The sequence below is a fragment of the Perognathus longimembris genome, chromosome 26, assembly GCF_023159225.1.
Source record: "Perognathus longimembris pacificus isolate PPM17 chromosome 26, ASM2315922v1, whole genome shotgun sequence".
Lineage (NCBI taxonomy): Eukaryota > Metazoa > Chordata > Mammalia > Rodentia > Heteromyidae > Perognathus > Perognathus longimembris.
In genome coordinates, this window is record NC_063186.1 from 10,235,311 (window position 1) to 10,251,440 (window position 16,130).

General features: G+C 55.5%; 1 protein-coding gene across 1 annotated transcript; it reads left to right on the forward strand.

Moving 5' to 3' along the window:
- Positions 1–1,658: 1,658 nt before the first annotated feature.
- On the forward strand, positions 1,659–12,540 carry Ctdspl (CTD small phosphatase like). Its single transcript, XM_048334658.1, has 8 exons — positions 1,659–1,832; positions 7,389–7,549; positions 7,919–7,951; positions 9,429–9,530; positions 9,922–9,978; positions 10,790–10,882; positions 11,514–11,699; positions 12,358–12,540. Exons 1-8 carry the CDS (start codon positions 1,772–1,774, stop codon positions 12,481–12,483), a joined length of 819 nt encoding a protein of 272 aa, XP_048190615.1. The 5' UTR covers positions 1,659–1,771; the 3' UTR covers positions 12,484–12,540.
- The last annotated feature ends 3,590 nt before the right edge of the window (positions 12,541–16,130 follow it).

Genomic DNA, 16,130 nt, shown 5'->3' on the forward strand with positions numbered 1-16,130 from the left:
TGAGTATCCAACCTGCCCATCCACACTGCGGGTGTGTGTGCGTGTGCGTGCGTGTGCGCGCGTGCACTGGGATGGGAGCTTGAACGCAGGACCTTGGCTCTGTCCCGGCCCAGGCTGGTTTTGAACCCACGATCTTCACATCTCAGCCTCCTGAGTGTTGACAGAAAATGGGGTGAGCCATCAATATACCCTAGGTTCCTTCTTAGTCTTAGATGAATGGACAGAAGCTGAGCCTCATAGGTCTGCCTGTCTGTCCGTCCATCCATCCATCCATCCATCCATCTATCCATCCATCCATCCATGTCCAGTGGACAGGGGCAGCTCGGCCATTGCCCAGGCCGGCGGAGGGGCGGGGAGGGGCCCGCGGCCTCCACGCGCAGGCGCCGCGGCCTCCACGCGCAGGCGTTCCCTGGCCCCAAAGCACACGCAGGCGCAGGAGCGCAACCAACCCTGGCAGGCTGGCGAACCCACCCAGGCTTCCTGATTGGCTAACAGCGCCAGAGCCACGCCCCCTCCCGTGGCACTTCCCCGCCCACTGCACTGTGCGGCCAGTGAGCGGGAAGACTTGGTCCACTCCCCCCACCCGGTGGGCGGAGTCATGCTGGCTGCCGCCCCGCCCCGCCCCCTGGACTGTGAAGCCCGGGAGCGAGAACACCTCGTCCCCCAAGTGGGCGGAGTCAGGCTCACCGACTCTCCTGAGCTCCCTGATTGGCGGAGAGCATCCGCGCCCCGCCCCGTCGCCCCGCCCCGCCCCGCCCCGCCCGCTGGACCGCGAAGCCCGGGAGTTTGAGGGAGGCGCCGGGGCGCTGGGGGGGCTGAGGGGCCGGGGTGGGGGCTGAGGGGCGCTCTGGACTCGGTCAGTCCGAAGGCTGGTACGTGTTCCCCGGTGCCCCGCAGGCCCTCCTCAACTCGGGGGGTCCCCGAAACCTTCCCGTGCTCCCTGGAACCCCCTGACGCTTCCCGCCCGCTGCACCCCCCCCCCACAGGGCCCCTGCACCCCCCCCCGGGGCCTCGGGACCCGCTCTCCAGGCCCCCGACCCCGCCCGCCGTGCACACCGTGCCCCACCCACCCCACCCCGGCCTCCGAGGTCCCCAAGAGCCCGCCCCCCCGCAAAGACACCCTAACAGCCAGAGCCCCCCAAATCCGTAGCCTACCCCGGTACCCCAGACCCCTGCCGTCCTCCCTCCAGCCCTCCCTCCAACCCCTACTCCCGGACCCCATCGCCATCTCCGCAGGGACGCCCACTATCCACCCCCGGGGTTCCACTCACGCCTGAGTCTCAGGCCCACGCCCCCCCTTCACCCGCCCCCCCAATCCAGCCCCCATCCTGGGCCCCCCAGGCAGCAACTGAGGCCCTGGGGGCGGACCCCTCTTTCCTCCCCTCCCTCCTCCCCTCCCCCTCCCCTCCCCCTCCCCTCCCTCCTCTCCCTCCCCTTCCCCCTCCCCTTCCTCCTCCCTCCCCTCCCTCCTCTCCCCCTCCCTCCTCTTCCCTCCCTCTTCTCCCTCCTTCCTCCCACCTCCTTCCCCTCCTCCCTCCTCCCCCCCGCTTCCCCCCTCCCCTCCCTCCTCTTCCTTCTCCCTCCCTCCCCTCGTCCCCGCCCCCCCCCGCCGCCTCCCCCGCGTGCTCCCCGGGCTCCGGCTCCACTCCGCCGGGCCTCGGTCCCCTGGGCGCTGCTCTCGGGTGCCGGGCGGGGGCGGGGGCGGCCGGGGCTGCGGGCGGCGCGGGCGATCGCCCTCCGCGGGGCCCCCCGACCGCGGCCGGCGCGGCCCATGGACGGCCCCGCGGTGATCACGCAGGTGACGGGGCCCGGGGAGGACGCGGCCGCCAAGGGTGAGCGGGTCCGGGTCCGGGTCCGGGGCGGGCGGCGGGGTGCGGGGCTCGCGATCCCCGCGACCGCAGAGGGGGCGCCGGAAGTTGTGCGGGTGTGCAAGTGGAGCCCGGCTAGTGTGCATGCTCTGGCAGAGTTGTCTGTGTATGTGCAAGTGTGCAAGGGGAGCCCGGATAGCATGCATGCACTGGCAGGGAGGGTGTGTGTGTGCAAGTGTGCAAGGGGAGCTCGATAGCATGCATGCTCTGATAGGGAGGGTGTGTGTGCAAGTGTGCAAGGGGAGCCCCAGCGGCATGCCTGCACAGAGAAGTGTGTATGTGTGTGCATGCTTGTACCTAATAGCCATCTGTAAGGGTGTGTGTGCACGTGTGTGCGTGTGCGCATGCGTGAGTGTGTTGAACCCTTACCATGGGGTGAACTCAGGCCTCCACTCGGCCCCTTAGCTTCTCCACCCCGGGTGGCTGCATTGCAGGAGATGAGAGTCCCGCTGACTTTCCTGCCAGGGCCGGCTTTGAACCCTGATCCTCAGATCCTGACACACACACACACACACACACACACACACACACACACCCAGGAGCCGGGAGGGTGAAGTCATGAGCCCCTGGTGTCCAGGCTGGGATTGTGGGTTTTTTTTTATTTTCTTATTTTGTTAAGCAAAGGCCTCAATCTGTGCAAAAATCTAAAGTGAGCACACAAATTCAAAGATAGTCCTTGTTCTGGGACCAAAAAAAAAATCAAAATTATGTAATGGGATAAGTAACAGCCCATGTTCCTTATCTGCTTCAAGGAAGGACCTGAATGGTTCCTTTCAATTAATCATAATTTGGGTGAAGGCTGTTTGCCAAAATGTTCCCAAATCTTTATACCTCAAGCACTTTCAGTGCTGGAGAGCAGTAATAGAATAGTTCATAACTGATGCTATTCTTACTTTGCAAAATGAGTGTGGAAACTAAAGCTTATGGTGTGTTCAATGTCTTAGAAAACAACAACAACACTGTACCAAATTGTCAACAAGACTGGAAGAAATGAAGATTAGCACCGACAATAAGAATTAATAAACCCGGTGCCCGTGGCTCACGCCTGTACATCCCAGCTATTCAGGTGGCTGAGATCTGGAGGATCGCGGTTCAAAGCCAGCCAAGGGCAAGAAAATCTGAGAGACTCCTACCTCCAATGAGCCACCAAAAAGCCATTAGTAGAGCTGTGGCTCAAGTGGTAGAGCACTAGCCTTGAGCTGAAGAGCTCAGGGACAGAGCCCAGGCCCTGAGTTCAAGCCCCAGGACTGCCCCCAGAACCCTCGAAAAGAAATTCCTCCTGGTGTTTTAGTCTCAAGGTTACACTGGCCTCAGAAAACAAGTGTGGGAAATATGACAAAATAATCTTTTTCCAGAGAAAGTCATATTTAGTAGGATACATTGTAGAAAACCCTTAGGGCATTGGTGGGGCTTTTGTGACTGTTTAAATATAGATTTGATTTGCTGAATGGATACAGGGTTGTTGAGATAATGCTCTTCTTGTATTCGCTTCCTGGGTGATTTCTTTTTCTTTTTTAATTTATTTTTGTTTTGCCAGTCCTGGGACTTGAACTCAGGGCTTGAGCACTGTCCCTGAGCTTCTTTTGCTCAAGGCTAGCACTCTACCACTTGAGCCACAGTGCCACTTCTGGCTTTTTCTGTGAATGTGGTGCTGAGGAATTGAACCCAGGGCTTCATGCATGCGAGGTGAGCACTTTACCACTAGGCCACATTCCCAGCTCCTGGGTGATTTCTTTACCATAAGAAAGTGCTGTTTGTCTGTTCCAAATAATGAGTGACAGCTGGCCATAATACCCTACCCCCTTAGTCTTTAATATCTGTGGGGTCTGTCATGCTGTCCCCCTTTTTTCATTCTGGGCATTCACTTTTAGAGGTTCGCCACATGCCACTGGCTTGTTTCTGTCATCCTAGCTACTCAGGAGGCTGAGATCTGAGGATCGCAGTTCAAAACCAGCAGGGACAGGAAAGTCCATGAGCCTCTTATCTCCATTGAATCACCAGAAAACCAGAAGTGGCGCTGTGGCTCAAGTGGTAGAGTGCTAGCCTTGAGCTGAAGAGTTCAGGGACAGGGTTCAAGCCCCAGGACCGGCACAAAAAATAACATAAGATCAAATAAATAAGAAGGTGATAGATGTGTTTCTACCTATGGATGGTGCGTGGAGATGAATCTAGAGGCAGAAATCTCGAAAATTCCCATTGCAGTTGGCTGGGATGGCGAGACGCTGGAAATCCTTTTTTTAACTTTCTTTGCTTTTCTGTTTTGTGTGAGCGTTAGGGTGAGCATCCATCATGCCTACCAAAATAGTCAGATGTTTCCTGAGAATCGTTGGCAGCGATGAGGAGAGACAGGGGGCGGCGGGCGGGGGGGGGGGTGCGTGGAGGAGAATGTCACAGCGATTTGGGTGCCTTTGGGGAGCACCACAAAGGCTATTGGGAAAATATGATGAATTGAGTAAGCCCTAGAATGAAAAGCCCAGGCTGAGACATATCCTGCTGGCATGGGTGGCTCCCACCTAGCATCCCAGCTACACAGGAAGCCGAGATCTAGAGGATCACAGTTCAAAGCCAGCCCTGGCAGGAAACTCTGAGAGACTCTAATCTCCAATGAAACCACCAGAGAACCGGAAGTGGCGCCTTGGCTCAAAGTGGTAGAGCGCTTCGCCTTGAGCAAAAAGAGCTCAGGGACAGTGCCCAGTCCCTGAGTTCAAGCCCCACAACTGACAAAAACAACAGTATTTGGCCTTCCCTTTTGGTGTGTGAGCAAACAACCCAAACCCAGGAACATTCTAGCAATGTGGAACTAAGTCTTTCCAACGGGGCCCGGATATCTGAAGACGAAGGATGCAAGCTGTTTGCCAATGGGAAGGTCAGGCCTTGCATCATTTTAAGTAATATCCAGAAACTTCTACATTTCTGATGCCTCAATGAGGCACTGATTACATAACCCGGCCAGGAAGATGGGCCAAACCAAGGGCAAGGGAAGGGCTAAGGTGAGCGCTGGGTGGAAGGTGTGATCAGTAGAAGAAAAGCAGCTGGGATTGGGGGTTCCCTCTTGTCATCTCAGCTCCTCAGGAGGCTGAGATCTGAGGATCATGGTTCGAAGCCAGCCAGGGCAGGAAAGTTCATGAGACTCTTATTTCCAACGAACCACCAGGAAACCGGAAGTGGTTCTCAAGTGATAGAGTGCTGTACTTCTGCAAAAGAGCTCAGGGACAGCGCCCAGGCCTGAGTTGAAGTCTCAGTATTGGCACCAAGAAGAAGGAAGAAGAAGAAAAGAAAAAAGGAAGGAGGGACTGATAGAGTTTAATGGGGGTACACTGTTTGTCTGGGCTGGGTTTATCCTCAGATCTCAGCTTCCTGATTTTTTTCCCCTGCCCAGGCTGGTTTTGAACTGGGATCCTCAGATCTCAGCTTCCTGAGTAGCTAGGATGACAGGCATGAGCCACTTGACTCTTGGTGTGAAAAATCTATGTATGATCATGCTGAAGAACTCAGATTCTCCTTCCGTAGGTTTCACTTGTGTGTCCTGCCCTGCTATTTCCGAACCCCAGCATGTGATCTTGATATGGGGAGGCGGGCTCTAGCCCGTGCCATCTTGGCCCTGTGGTAGATGATAGGGAATTGGGTTTAGCTGGCGCCATCTTATTTTCATGATAGAGGAAGGAGAAGTCCCACCTCCCAGGTGATGGACAGGCCTGCATTCCTAGAGGAAAGGAAATCCCACCTCCCAGATGATGGGCAGGCCTGTGTTCCTAGAGGAAAGGAAGTCCCACCTCCCAGGTGATGGGCAGGCCTGCATTCCTAGAGGAAAGGAAATCCCACCTCCCAGGTGATGGGCAGGCCTGAATTCCTAGAGGAAAGGAAGTCCCACCTCCCAGGTGATGGGCAGGCCTGCCTGATAGAGGCAAGGGGTGGGGATTTGGGTGATAGGTTACCAGACCTGCCAGTCCTGTGCCTTGAACTCAAGGGACTCCGCCCCCTGACCCTGACACTATTTAAGCCTAGAGCAGCTCAGGCGCCATGATACAAGGCCTCCTGTCCCTGGCCTCTCCCCTGGTTGCCATGGCGCACCACATCAGCTGATCTGGTTTGCTGGTGGTGTTTTCCTGCCTTTTCTTTCCTCTTCCACCCTCATGACTCTGTTTCCTAACAGTGTGAAGTGCATTCGAGGGGCTGCAGGTCTTTGCGACTGGAATCCAACTCTCCCATAATAAAGACTCCCAATTCGACCTCTTGGAAATGTATCTTCTCTCTTTTCTCACTACTTGGATTTGCAGTGGAGATTTTTACTTTACAACACCAGGACCGGCAAAAATCAAAGAAGATACATTTTAAAAAAAAAAGAAGAAGAAGTAAAAGCTCAAGGACAGCCCCCAAGTCCCCGAGTTCAAGCCCCAGGATTGCCACAATTGAAAAAATAATAATTCTTTCATTTTTCTTTTCTTTTGTGCTGGGTCCTCCATCTCCTCACACACACCCCCCAACGCTCCCCTTTATGTAACAGAGGAAAATGAGTGTTTGTTGACCAATTTTTTTTGGGGGGTGGGGTGGGAAAAGAATGTGATGAATGCATAGAATGCCCAGAATTTCCTGTGTGACCTTCAGTGCCAAACCACTGGCCTCGGAGCGCATTCCACTTCTAGAAGAAGGAAAAATAAATCGGGGCATTTATTTAAACAGGGGGCCCTGGAAAAGACACCCTGCCCTCCTTTCCATCTTAAAAAAATATGCGTTTAGCTTCTTCCATACGATAGGATTGTAAAATGTAAAAAAAAAAAAACACAAAAACAACTTCACAATGAACTTATTTTGTTTTTTGGTCAGTCCTGGGGTTTGAACTCAGGGCCTGGGCACTGTCCCTGAGCTTCTTTTGCTCAAGGCTAGCGCCCTACCACTTGAGCCACAGCACCACTTCCAGTTTTCTGGTGGTTCCTGGGAGAGCAGAGTCTCCCAGACTTTCCTGCCTGGGCTGGCTTTGAACCGTGATCGTCAGATCTCAGTCTCCTGAGGAGCTGGGAATGACAGGCGGGAGCCACTGCTGTCAACTTTTTTCCCCCAAGCAATTTCCCCTGAAGGTGCGCTGTGAACATGGGCCGTGACCAGAGCTGGCCTGGCCTGCTCCCCCGAGGAGACACTGACAAGTGCAGACACAGGAAAGGAAGGAGGAAGGGAGGGAGGGAAGAAGGAAGGAAGGAGAGACAGCCACCATTCTGGGCCACTGGAGTAAAAACTCCAGATGTGCATGTGTGTGTGTGTGTGCATGTGTGTGCATACATGTGCTTAGAATCAGGGCATCTGATTATTGTTTGTTGTTCAACGCTGGTGCTCCACCATCTGAACCACACCGCCACTTGTAGCTTTTTGCTGGTTCATTGGAGTTAAGAGTCCCCGGGGACTTTGCTGGCCCAGGCTGGCTTTGAACCGGGATCCTCCGGATCTCGGGTGGGGTGGGGTGGGGTGAGGGTGTGGCCCGGCAGTCTGTGACTGCTCGCTGATGTGCTTCCCCCTGCCTCTTTGCAGCCGCCCAGTGCAACCTCGACGTGAAGAAGCCCAGGCACCGAGGCGTCCTCAGCTCCTTCTTCTGCTGCCTCCGGGCCTACGAGGGGGAGGCCTCGCCCTGCCGCAGTGGCCCCCATGTGCTCCCGCCACTGCCGCCGGAGGAAAACGAGGGGCTACACAAGGTCAGGCCGGGCTGGGGGAGTACTATATACTCGGTAAAAAGCAACTGGCTTGGCATCCGGGCTGTGACTCACACCTGTAAATCGTAGCTACTCAGAAGGCTGAGATCTGAGGATCGTGGTTCAAAGCCAGCCCAGGGCAGGAAAATCTGTGAGACTCTTATCTCCAACTAACTACCAGAAAACTGGAAGTGGCGCTGTGGTTCAAGTGGTAGAGCGCCAGCCTTGAGCGGAAGAGTTCAGGGACAGCGCCCGGGCCCAGAGTTCAAGCCCCAGGACTGACAAAAGAAGGAAAAAAAAAAAAGAATAAGAGAATAAGATCTTTCTTTGTCTCTTCAAATCTGATCATGACGTTTTTTTCTTTTTCCTTAGGGTGACCAGAGTGAAGTCATTCCCATACCGAGTGTATGTATATTTTTCTGATTTTATTGAAAGTTGCATAGAATTTTGCGGGTTGGGGGTCTCCTGAAATCAGGATTCTTTTTGTTTATGTGTGTGTATGTGTGTGTGTGTGTGTCCTGGGGATTTGAACTTGGGGCCTGGGCGCTGTCCCTGAGCTCTTCTGCTCAAGGCTAGCACTCTACCACTTTGAGTCACAGCACCACTTCCGGTTTTCTAGTTGTCTCATTGGAGATCAGAGTCTCATGGACTTTCCTGCCCGGGCTGCCTTTGAACTGTGATCCTCTAGATCTCAGCCTCCTGAGTAGCTAGGGTGACAGGCGTGAGCCACCAGCACCCACTTAAGAAAAATAGCTCTGCATTTCATATTTTCTGGGCTGAACTGTCCATTCCTTCGGGGCTAAGGCTACAAAGTTGCCGGTGTTTGTTTTGCATCAAATATGAAGCAGGCTTTGACCTTCCTGCAGGACTCGGTGGTTACCTGGCTCCTATCAGACACAGAACAAAGCCACAGGCTTCACTGAATGGTTGACATTGTTTCTAGAATGAGACAAAGACACCCGTTAATCCACGCTCCCCACCATGCAGATACAGAGGAGTTTAGTCACCGGAGGCTGAGCACAGATAGATTCCCTGGTTAATGCAGTACCCGGATTAAAGATAACTCAGATCGCTACCACGGGGCAAAAATGTCCCAGTAGCTCACAGTACAGTGGGGCAGGCACTGATCTAGTTGGTTCCTTTAGCCTGAACATAACTGTTTGTTCTGTGTGTGTGTGTGTGTGTGTGTCCGTCCTGGGGCTTGAACTCAGGGCCTGGGCGCTGTCCTGAGCTCTTCAGCTCAAGGCTAGCGCTCTACCGCTTGAGCCACAACGCCACTTCCGGTTTTCTAGTTGGTTCATTGCAGATCAGAGTCTCATGGACTTTCCTGCCCAGGTTGGCTTTGAACCCTGATCCTCAGCACTCAGCCTCCTGAGTAGCTGGGTGAGCCACGGACATCAATTTCTTTTTTAAAGGAAAGAGAGAAAGAAAGGGGGGGAAATCCTGTGGGTTTGGCTCGGCTCAGAAGTGAACCCACATGGCAGAGTAAATTTTAAGTAAAACACAGCCCCAGGAAATGCGCCTGGCAAAGTCAGAGTTGCTGTTATAATTAAACCTTCCCACCGGGCGCCAGTGGCTCCCGCCTGTCATCCTAGCTACTCAGGAGGCTGAGATCTAGAGGATCACGGTTCAAAGCCAGCCAGGACAGGAAAGTCCATGAGACTCTGATCTCCAATGAGACAACTAGAAAACCGGAAGTGGAGCTGTGGCTCAAAGTGGTAGAGTGCTAGCCTTGAGCTGAAGAGCTCAGGGACAGCGCCCAGGCCCTGAGTTCAAGCCCCAGGATGGACACAAAAAAAAAACCATCATCACATCCGCCAGTCTGGATGTTGTTGGGTCTTTTACATGAAGGAACTAATACAGATTTGTCGTTGTTGTTTAGCCACCAGCTGAATACCTTCTTCCGGAGGTGACGGTGCCGGACTATGGAAAGAAGTGCATTGTTATCGACTTAGATGAGACCCTGGTGCACAGCTCATTTAAGGTACATCCGGTTTTTTAATAAACACGCGTGGTGAACCAGGCACTGGTGACTCCCGCCTGTCAGCCCAGCTACTCAGGAGGCTGAGACCTGGACGATGGCGGTTCAAAGCCAGCCTGGGCAGGAAAGCCCGTGAGACTCTCATCCCCATTGAACCACCAGGAAACCGGAAGTGGCGCCATCTAAGTGGTTCAAAGTGGTAGAGCACCAGCCTTGAGTGAAAGAGCTCAGGGACAGCGCCCAGGCCCTGAGTTCAAGCCCCACCACCACCACCAACCACCAAAAATTGGTCCATGCTTTTTCCATGTCCCCAATTGTTTTTTCCAGTTTTAACTTTTATCAGACATATTAATGACAGTTTGGGGTTTGTTTCTTTCCCCCCCCCCTCCTCTAGCCTATTAGTAATGCTGATTTTATTGTTCCGGTTGAAATTGATGGAAGTATACATCAGGTAAGAAACCCAAGTGAACTCTGAGTTTCCTCGAGCCTTTTCCGAGTTCGTGTCAACTCTATTTCCACATTGTCACGGCGGTGACCACAGTGTGCGGTCTGTCGGAGGACGACTTTCAGGACACGTGCGGTGGCTCATCTCTAGAATCCCAGCCACCCGGGCGGCTGAGATCCAGAGGATGGCGGTTCAAAGCCAGCCCGACAGAAAAGTCCAGGGGACTCTCATCTCCAACGAACCAACGAAAAGCCGGAAGTGGCGCTGTGGCTCAAGTGGTAGAGCGCCGAGCAAAAGAAGCCCAGGGGCGGTGCCCAGGCCCTGAGTTCAAGCCCTAGGACTGGCACACACACACACACACACAGGGGAAACTGAGGAAAGGCCTCTTAGAGGGTTGTGGGAGTCCCTCCCCCCCCTTTTTTTTAAATGCCAGTCCTGGGACTCGAACTCAGGGCCTGGGCGCTGTCCCTGAGCCTCTCTGCTCAAGGCTGGCGCTCTACCGCTTGAGCCACAGCGCCACTTCCGGTTTTCTGAGCGGTTCATTGGAGATGGGAGTCTCATGCACTTTCCTGCCTGGGCTGGCTTTGAACCTGCGATCCTCAGATCTCAGCCTCCTGAGTGGCCGCTTCCAGAAGAGAAGGAGGGCCCCTCCCCCCCCGTGGGCATCTCCACCCCCCCCCAAGGGCCGTCACCCCCACCAGGCCATTGTCTCTCCCCTGTCCACCCCATCTCTGCCCTGGCGCCTGGCCCTCGGCGCCTGCCTGTAGTCCCGGCCTCTCCCCCGCCGCGCTGACCTCCGGCCCCCGCTGCCCGGCAGGTGTACGTGCTGAAGCGGCCGCACGTGGACGAGTTCCTGCAGCGCATGGGGCAGCTGTTCGAGTGCGTGCTCTTCACGGCCAGCCTGGCTAAGGTACGGGGGACCCCGGGGGGGGGGGTTCCCTCCCGCACCCCACCCTGCGGGCCCAGCCCCTGGGAATGGGGGGAACGCGAGAGCCACAGCTAGATGGATGGCTTCATGTCTTTTTGAAATTCTGTCAGTCCCAGGACCCGAACTCAGGGCCTGGGCGCTGTCCCTGAGCCTCTCTGCTCAAGGCTGGCGCTCTACCACTTGAGCCACAGCGCCACTTCCGGTTTCCTGGTGGTTTCATTGGACGTAAGAGTCTCCCGGGCTGTCCTGCCCCAGGCTGGATTCGAACCGAGATCCTCCAGATCTCAGCCTGGGATGCCAGGCCCAGGCCTTATTCTTGCCTACAACAATGAGCGCAATGCGCCGGGAAATGTGGCCCGCACCCTGGCATAGGTGGCTCAGGCCTAGCATCCCAGCTACTCAGGAGGCTGAGATCTGAGGATCACGGTTCGAATCCAGCCCGATCGCGAAAGTCCGTGAGACTCTTACGTCCAAGGAAACCACCAGGAAACCGGAAGTGGCGCTGTGGCTCGAGCGGTAGAGCGCCAGCCTTGAGCAGAAGCGCTCAGGGGCAACGCCCAGGCCCTGAGTTCGAGTCCCAGGGCTGATAGAAAGGAAGACTTGTGGTGTGCAGTACGCAGACCCCGTGGCCGACCTGCTGGACCGCTGGGGCGTCTTCCGCGCCCGGCTCTTCAGGGAGTCCTGCGTGTTCCACCGTGGCAGCTACGTGAAGGACCTGAGCCGCCTGGGCCGCGAGCTGAGCCAGGTCATCATCGTAGACAACTCGCCCGCCTCCTACGCCTTCCACCCCGAGAACGCCGTGGGTACCACGGGGGAGGGCGGGGCTCGAACCTGGGGCCTGGGCGCCGTCCCTGAGCTCTCCAGCTCCAGGCTGGTGCTTTACCGCTTGAGCCACAGCGCCACTTCGGGCTTTTTCTGCTGGTTCCTTGGAGAGCTGAGTCTCAGGGCCTTCCCTGCCCAGGCTGGCTTTGAACCGCGATCCTCAGATCTCAGCCTCCTGAGGAGCTGGGATGACAGGCGCGAGCCACCAGCGCCCAGTGGCAAAGTCAAATTGGGGTGGACGAGTCACTGGGGGGGGGGGGGGGGGGGCGGGGGGGACCATTTTGTATCCCAGAAAGCTTCCCCCTCCCCCGGCTCTTCCTGGGCAAGAAACGAAGGCACAGAACAGACTTCATGGGGCAGGGGTTTCATGGAGGCGTGGCCCAGCGGGTAGAGCAAAGCTCCAGGTTCTGAGTTCGAGTCTCAGTCTTGAACCTGAACACAAAGGTTTTCATTCTTTTAAAAGAAAGAAAAAGAAAAGAGACCCAGGAATCAGGGATCCACTGTGGCACTGTTGGGGTTCCCCCTTGTAGATCCATCTTTGGGGTTGGGGGTGGCCTTCATCCGCGCGGCCGGGATTACAGGCGTGTGCTGCCACACGCGCCTCACGGTGGGCCCGGCTCTCTGCCGCCTCCCAGGTGCCCGTCCAGTCCTGGTTCGACGACATGGCCGACACGGAGCTGCTGGACCTCATCCCGTTCTTTGAGGGGCTCAGCCAAGAGGACGACGTGTACCCCGTGCTCCACAAGCTCTGCGACAGGTAGCGCCCGCCCTGGGCCCAGCTGTGCCATTCCAGAACGTTCCACTCAGGGGATCCCCTCTCCCCCGCTGTACCCCCTCCACCAGGCTCCATGGCACATCCATTTGGATGTGTGCAACAAAAACAGACACGGAAGCAACTTCCAGGCCCCAGCTGCTCAGGAGGCTGAGATTCCCAGGACCACGGTTCAAAGCCAGCCCGGGATGCACCCAAAAGCCAGACGCGGAGCCAGGGTTCAAGTGGGAAAGCGCCAGGCCTTGAATAGAAGTGAAAAACCCTGGGGCTGGGAATATGGCCTAGTGGCAAGAGTGCTCGCCTCCTACACATGAAGCCCTGGGTTCGATTCCCCAGCACCACATATACAGAAAACGGCCAGAAGAGGCGCTGTGGCTCAAGTGGCAGAGTGCTAGCCTTGAGCAAAAAGAAGCCAGGGACAGTGCTCAGGCCCCAAGTTCAAATCCCAGGACCGGCCAAAAGAAAAGAAAAATATTTTTTAAAAAATAGACAATGATTTTTTTAGAAGATAAAAAGCAAATCCACTCGCCCGGGGCGCGTAGAGCGCGCGGCTCGCCGGACTCGCGTTTCTCAAACCACAGCAAGAAAGGAAAAGCGGAAAGCAACAACAACGACGGCGGCAGTAACCGTAACAGTCTTCATCTCTCCCGCGGGCTCCCATCCGCCCTGATTTCAAAGCACAAGGCCTCTCTGGTCTCCTGGGGCCTCGAACCCCCAACTCAGAACTCTCCCCGCTGGACCAAGTGCCTTGTCGAATGTGATTTTATGCAGAGTTAATTTTTCTATACAACCTCTTTCCAGACATCTTCCAGGCGTTTCTTTTGCTTAGATGCTCGTGAAGATGACGGAGGGGACCATTTTCTAGAACCTCGTGGCGTGTGTGTGTGTGTGTGTGTGTCCAAGCGAGTGTGCACAGGTGAGCGGCTGGTCAGGGAAGGGAGTGAGTTAAAGAATTCTGTCTAGCAGGCTGCTGGGGGCTCAGGCCTGTCATCCTAGCCACTTAGGAGGCTGAGATCTGAGGATGGCGGTTCAAAGCCAGCCCGGGGCAGGAAAAGTCCTGGAGACTCTGATCGCCAATGAAACCACCAGGAAACCGGAAGTGGCGCTGTGGCTCAAGTGATAGCGCAGCAGCAGCCTTGGGTAGAAAAACTCAGGGACAGCACCCAGGCCCTGAGTTCAAAACCAGCCTAGGCAGGATCAAGGGCATGAGATTCTCATCTGCAACCAGCCAGCAAAAATCCAGAAGTAGAGGCGTGGCCCAAATAGTAGAGCACCAGCCTTGAGCAAAAACAAAAACACAAAAGCCAAGTAAATACATAAGGCCATGGGTTCAAGCCCACTGCCAACAACAACAATCCCTTCTGTATATAATCCAGCAAACCCTGCCCGTTTCTTCTCTTTTTAACTCTTTCCAAAACTGGGTACACATGGGGATGATGATGATTATTAATATTATTGTTGTTAATTTGACTTTCTTTGCTGATAAGCTACGGTGCCTCATGGGATTGATCCGGGTGGCTCTGCAACTGTTCTATGCCCATGTGCCTACGGCTTCACACCCGCTCACGGCTCATGCGCACACTTTTTGGCACAGCCCGCCCCGTCCCCTTCATCCTGACCCAGAAAAACCAAGGGGGGGGCACAAAGGCCAACAAATGAAATAAATGAAAGAGCCGGCCTGCCCCCTGGTGGCGGGGTGCTGTAACTGCATGTCAACCGCTGGCCTCTGATGAGCAGGTGTGGCCCAGTCCGCCACCTGGTGGCGGCCTCCGGTAATTACACTCCCACGGCTGGCCTTTGATTAGCTGAAGATGCTTGTCCCTCAGCAGGTGTGGTGGGTGCGCCACCTGGTGGTGAGATGTTGTAATTACATGTCCACATCTGACCTTTGATTAGCAGGTGTGGCCCCAGTACGCCATCTGGTGGTGGCCTCTGGTAATGACACGTCCTCATCTGGCCCTTGATTAGCAGAGGCGTTTGGGCTCGCCGCCTGGTAATAGGGTGCTGTAACTGCACCTCTACAGCTGGCCTCTGATTAGCTGAAGATGCTTGTCCTGAGACCTGGCCATAGGCAGCAGGTGTGGTGGGGTGCGCCGCCTGGTGGTGGGATGCTGTAATCACAAGTCCACATCTGGCCTTTGAGCAGGTGTGGGTCAGCCCGCCATCTGGTGGTGGCCTCCAGGAATTACACGTCCTCATCTGGCCTTTGATGAGCAGGCATGTTCTGCGCCTCCGCCTGGTGGCGGGGTGTTGTAACTGCAATCCACATCTGGCATTTGATGAACAAGCTTGTGCGAGCGCGCCGCCTGGTGGCAGGATGTTGTAACTGCATGCCCACATCCGGCCTTTAACGAGCAGGCGTGTGCAGGCGCGCCGCCTAGTGGTGGGATGTTATGACTGCACTTCCATATCCGGCCTTTGACGAGCAGGCTGTGCAAGCGCGCCTCCTGGTGGCGGGGTGTGGTAACTGCACGTCCACAGCTGGCCTTCATGATTGCGGGGCAGCCCCACAGCTGGTGGCCCCAGTCGGCTTCCCACTTCCCGGTCTTTTCCCCCTGGGAAGCTCAGCCTGTGGAGGAAGTGAAGGACAGGTGTATGAGCCCACCAGCTGTGGAAGGCCTGTCGCTTCACACTTGACAGGAAGGTTCCTTGGCCTCAGTTTCCCCTGCCCAACCACCCCCCACACACACACACACTCCAGGATCTCCTTTTCTTCACTCATTTCCCCCATTTGGGATTCTTTGTCTAAAGCAGTGATCTGTTTCTTCTTTGACGGCTTGGGTCTTCCCGCACCATTGCCTTCATCATCGGTGCATTGGGCTTCAGCCAGACTCCTCAGTGGGACCTGATGAGACTTGACATTTGGGAGTGGGGTGGGGTGGGGTGGTCCGGGCCGGGGCTCTGGCCACACAGGAAGGCTGAGATCTGAGGATGATAGTTCAAGGCCAGCTCGGGCAAGAGAAATCGGCGAGACTCTCCTCTCCGGTGAGCCAACACATTTTATTTTTTAAACAAAAAAGAGCTGGAAATGGAAGCCAACCTGGGGCGGGAACACCACACGCAGCCCCGGGTTCAAGTCTCAGTCCTGGCACCAAACACAGGCAAAACGAGGGTCGAAGGTAAAGTTTCTTGCTTTGCTTCCACGCACAGAACCCTCGAACCCACTGCCAGCCACAAGCCTCCTCTGGGACTTGGGTCTGAGGACCAAAGAGAAATAATATTCAGTCACCGCAATGCCAGGAGAGGCAGGGACGCCCCTCGCTAGGCAGCACCACAGACAGCAAGTGGTACGTGCCACAAACGTGGTGTTTCAGAAACTGTTATTTAATGACACCCTGCCCCCTTCCCCACACGGCCTTAAACACCCTGAATGCTGGAGTCAAATACTGATATCCAGCCAGGTGCCGGTGGCTCACGCCTGTCATCCCGACTACTCAGGAGGCTGAGATCTGAAGACTGTGGTTCAAAGCCAGCCCATGCTGGAAGGTCCACAAGACTCTGATCTCCAGTGAACCACCAGAAACCTGCAAGTGGTGCTGTGGCTCAAGTGGTAGAGCAATAGCCATGAGCAAAAGCAGCTCAGAGATGGGCTGGGCATGTGGCCTTGTGGTAGAGCACTCGCCTAGCATGCACGAA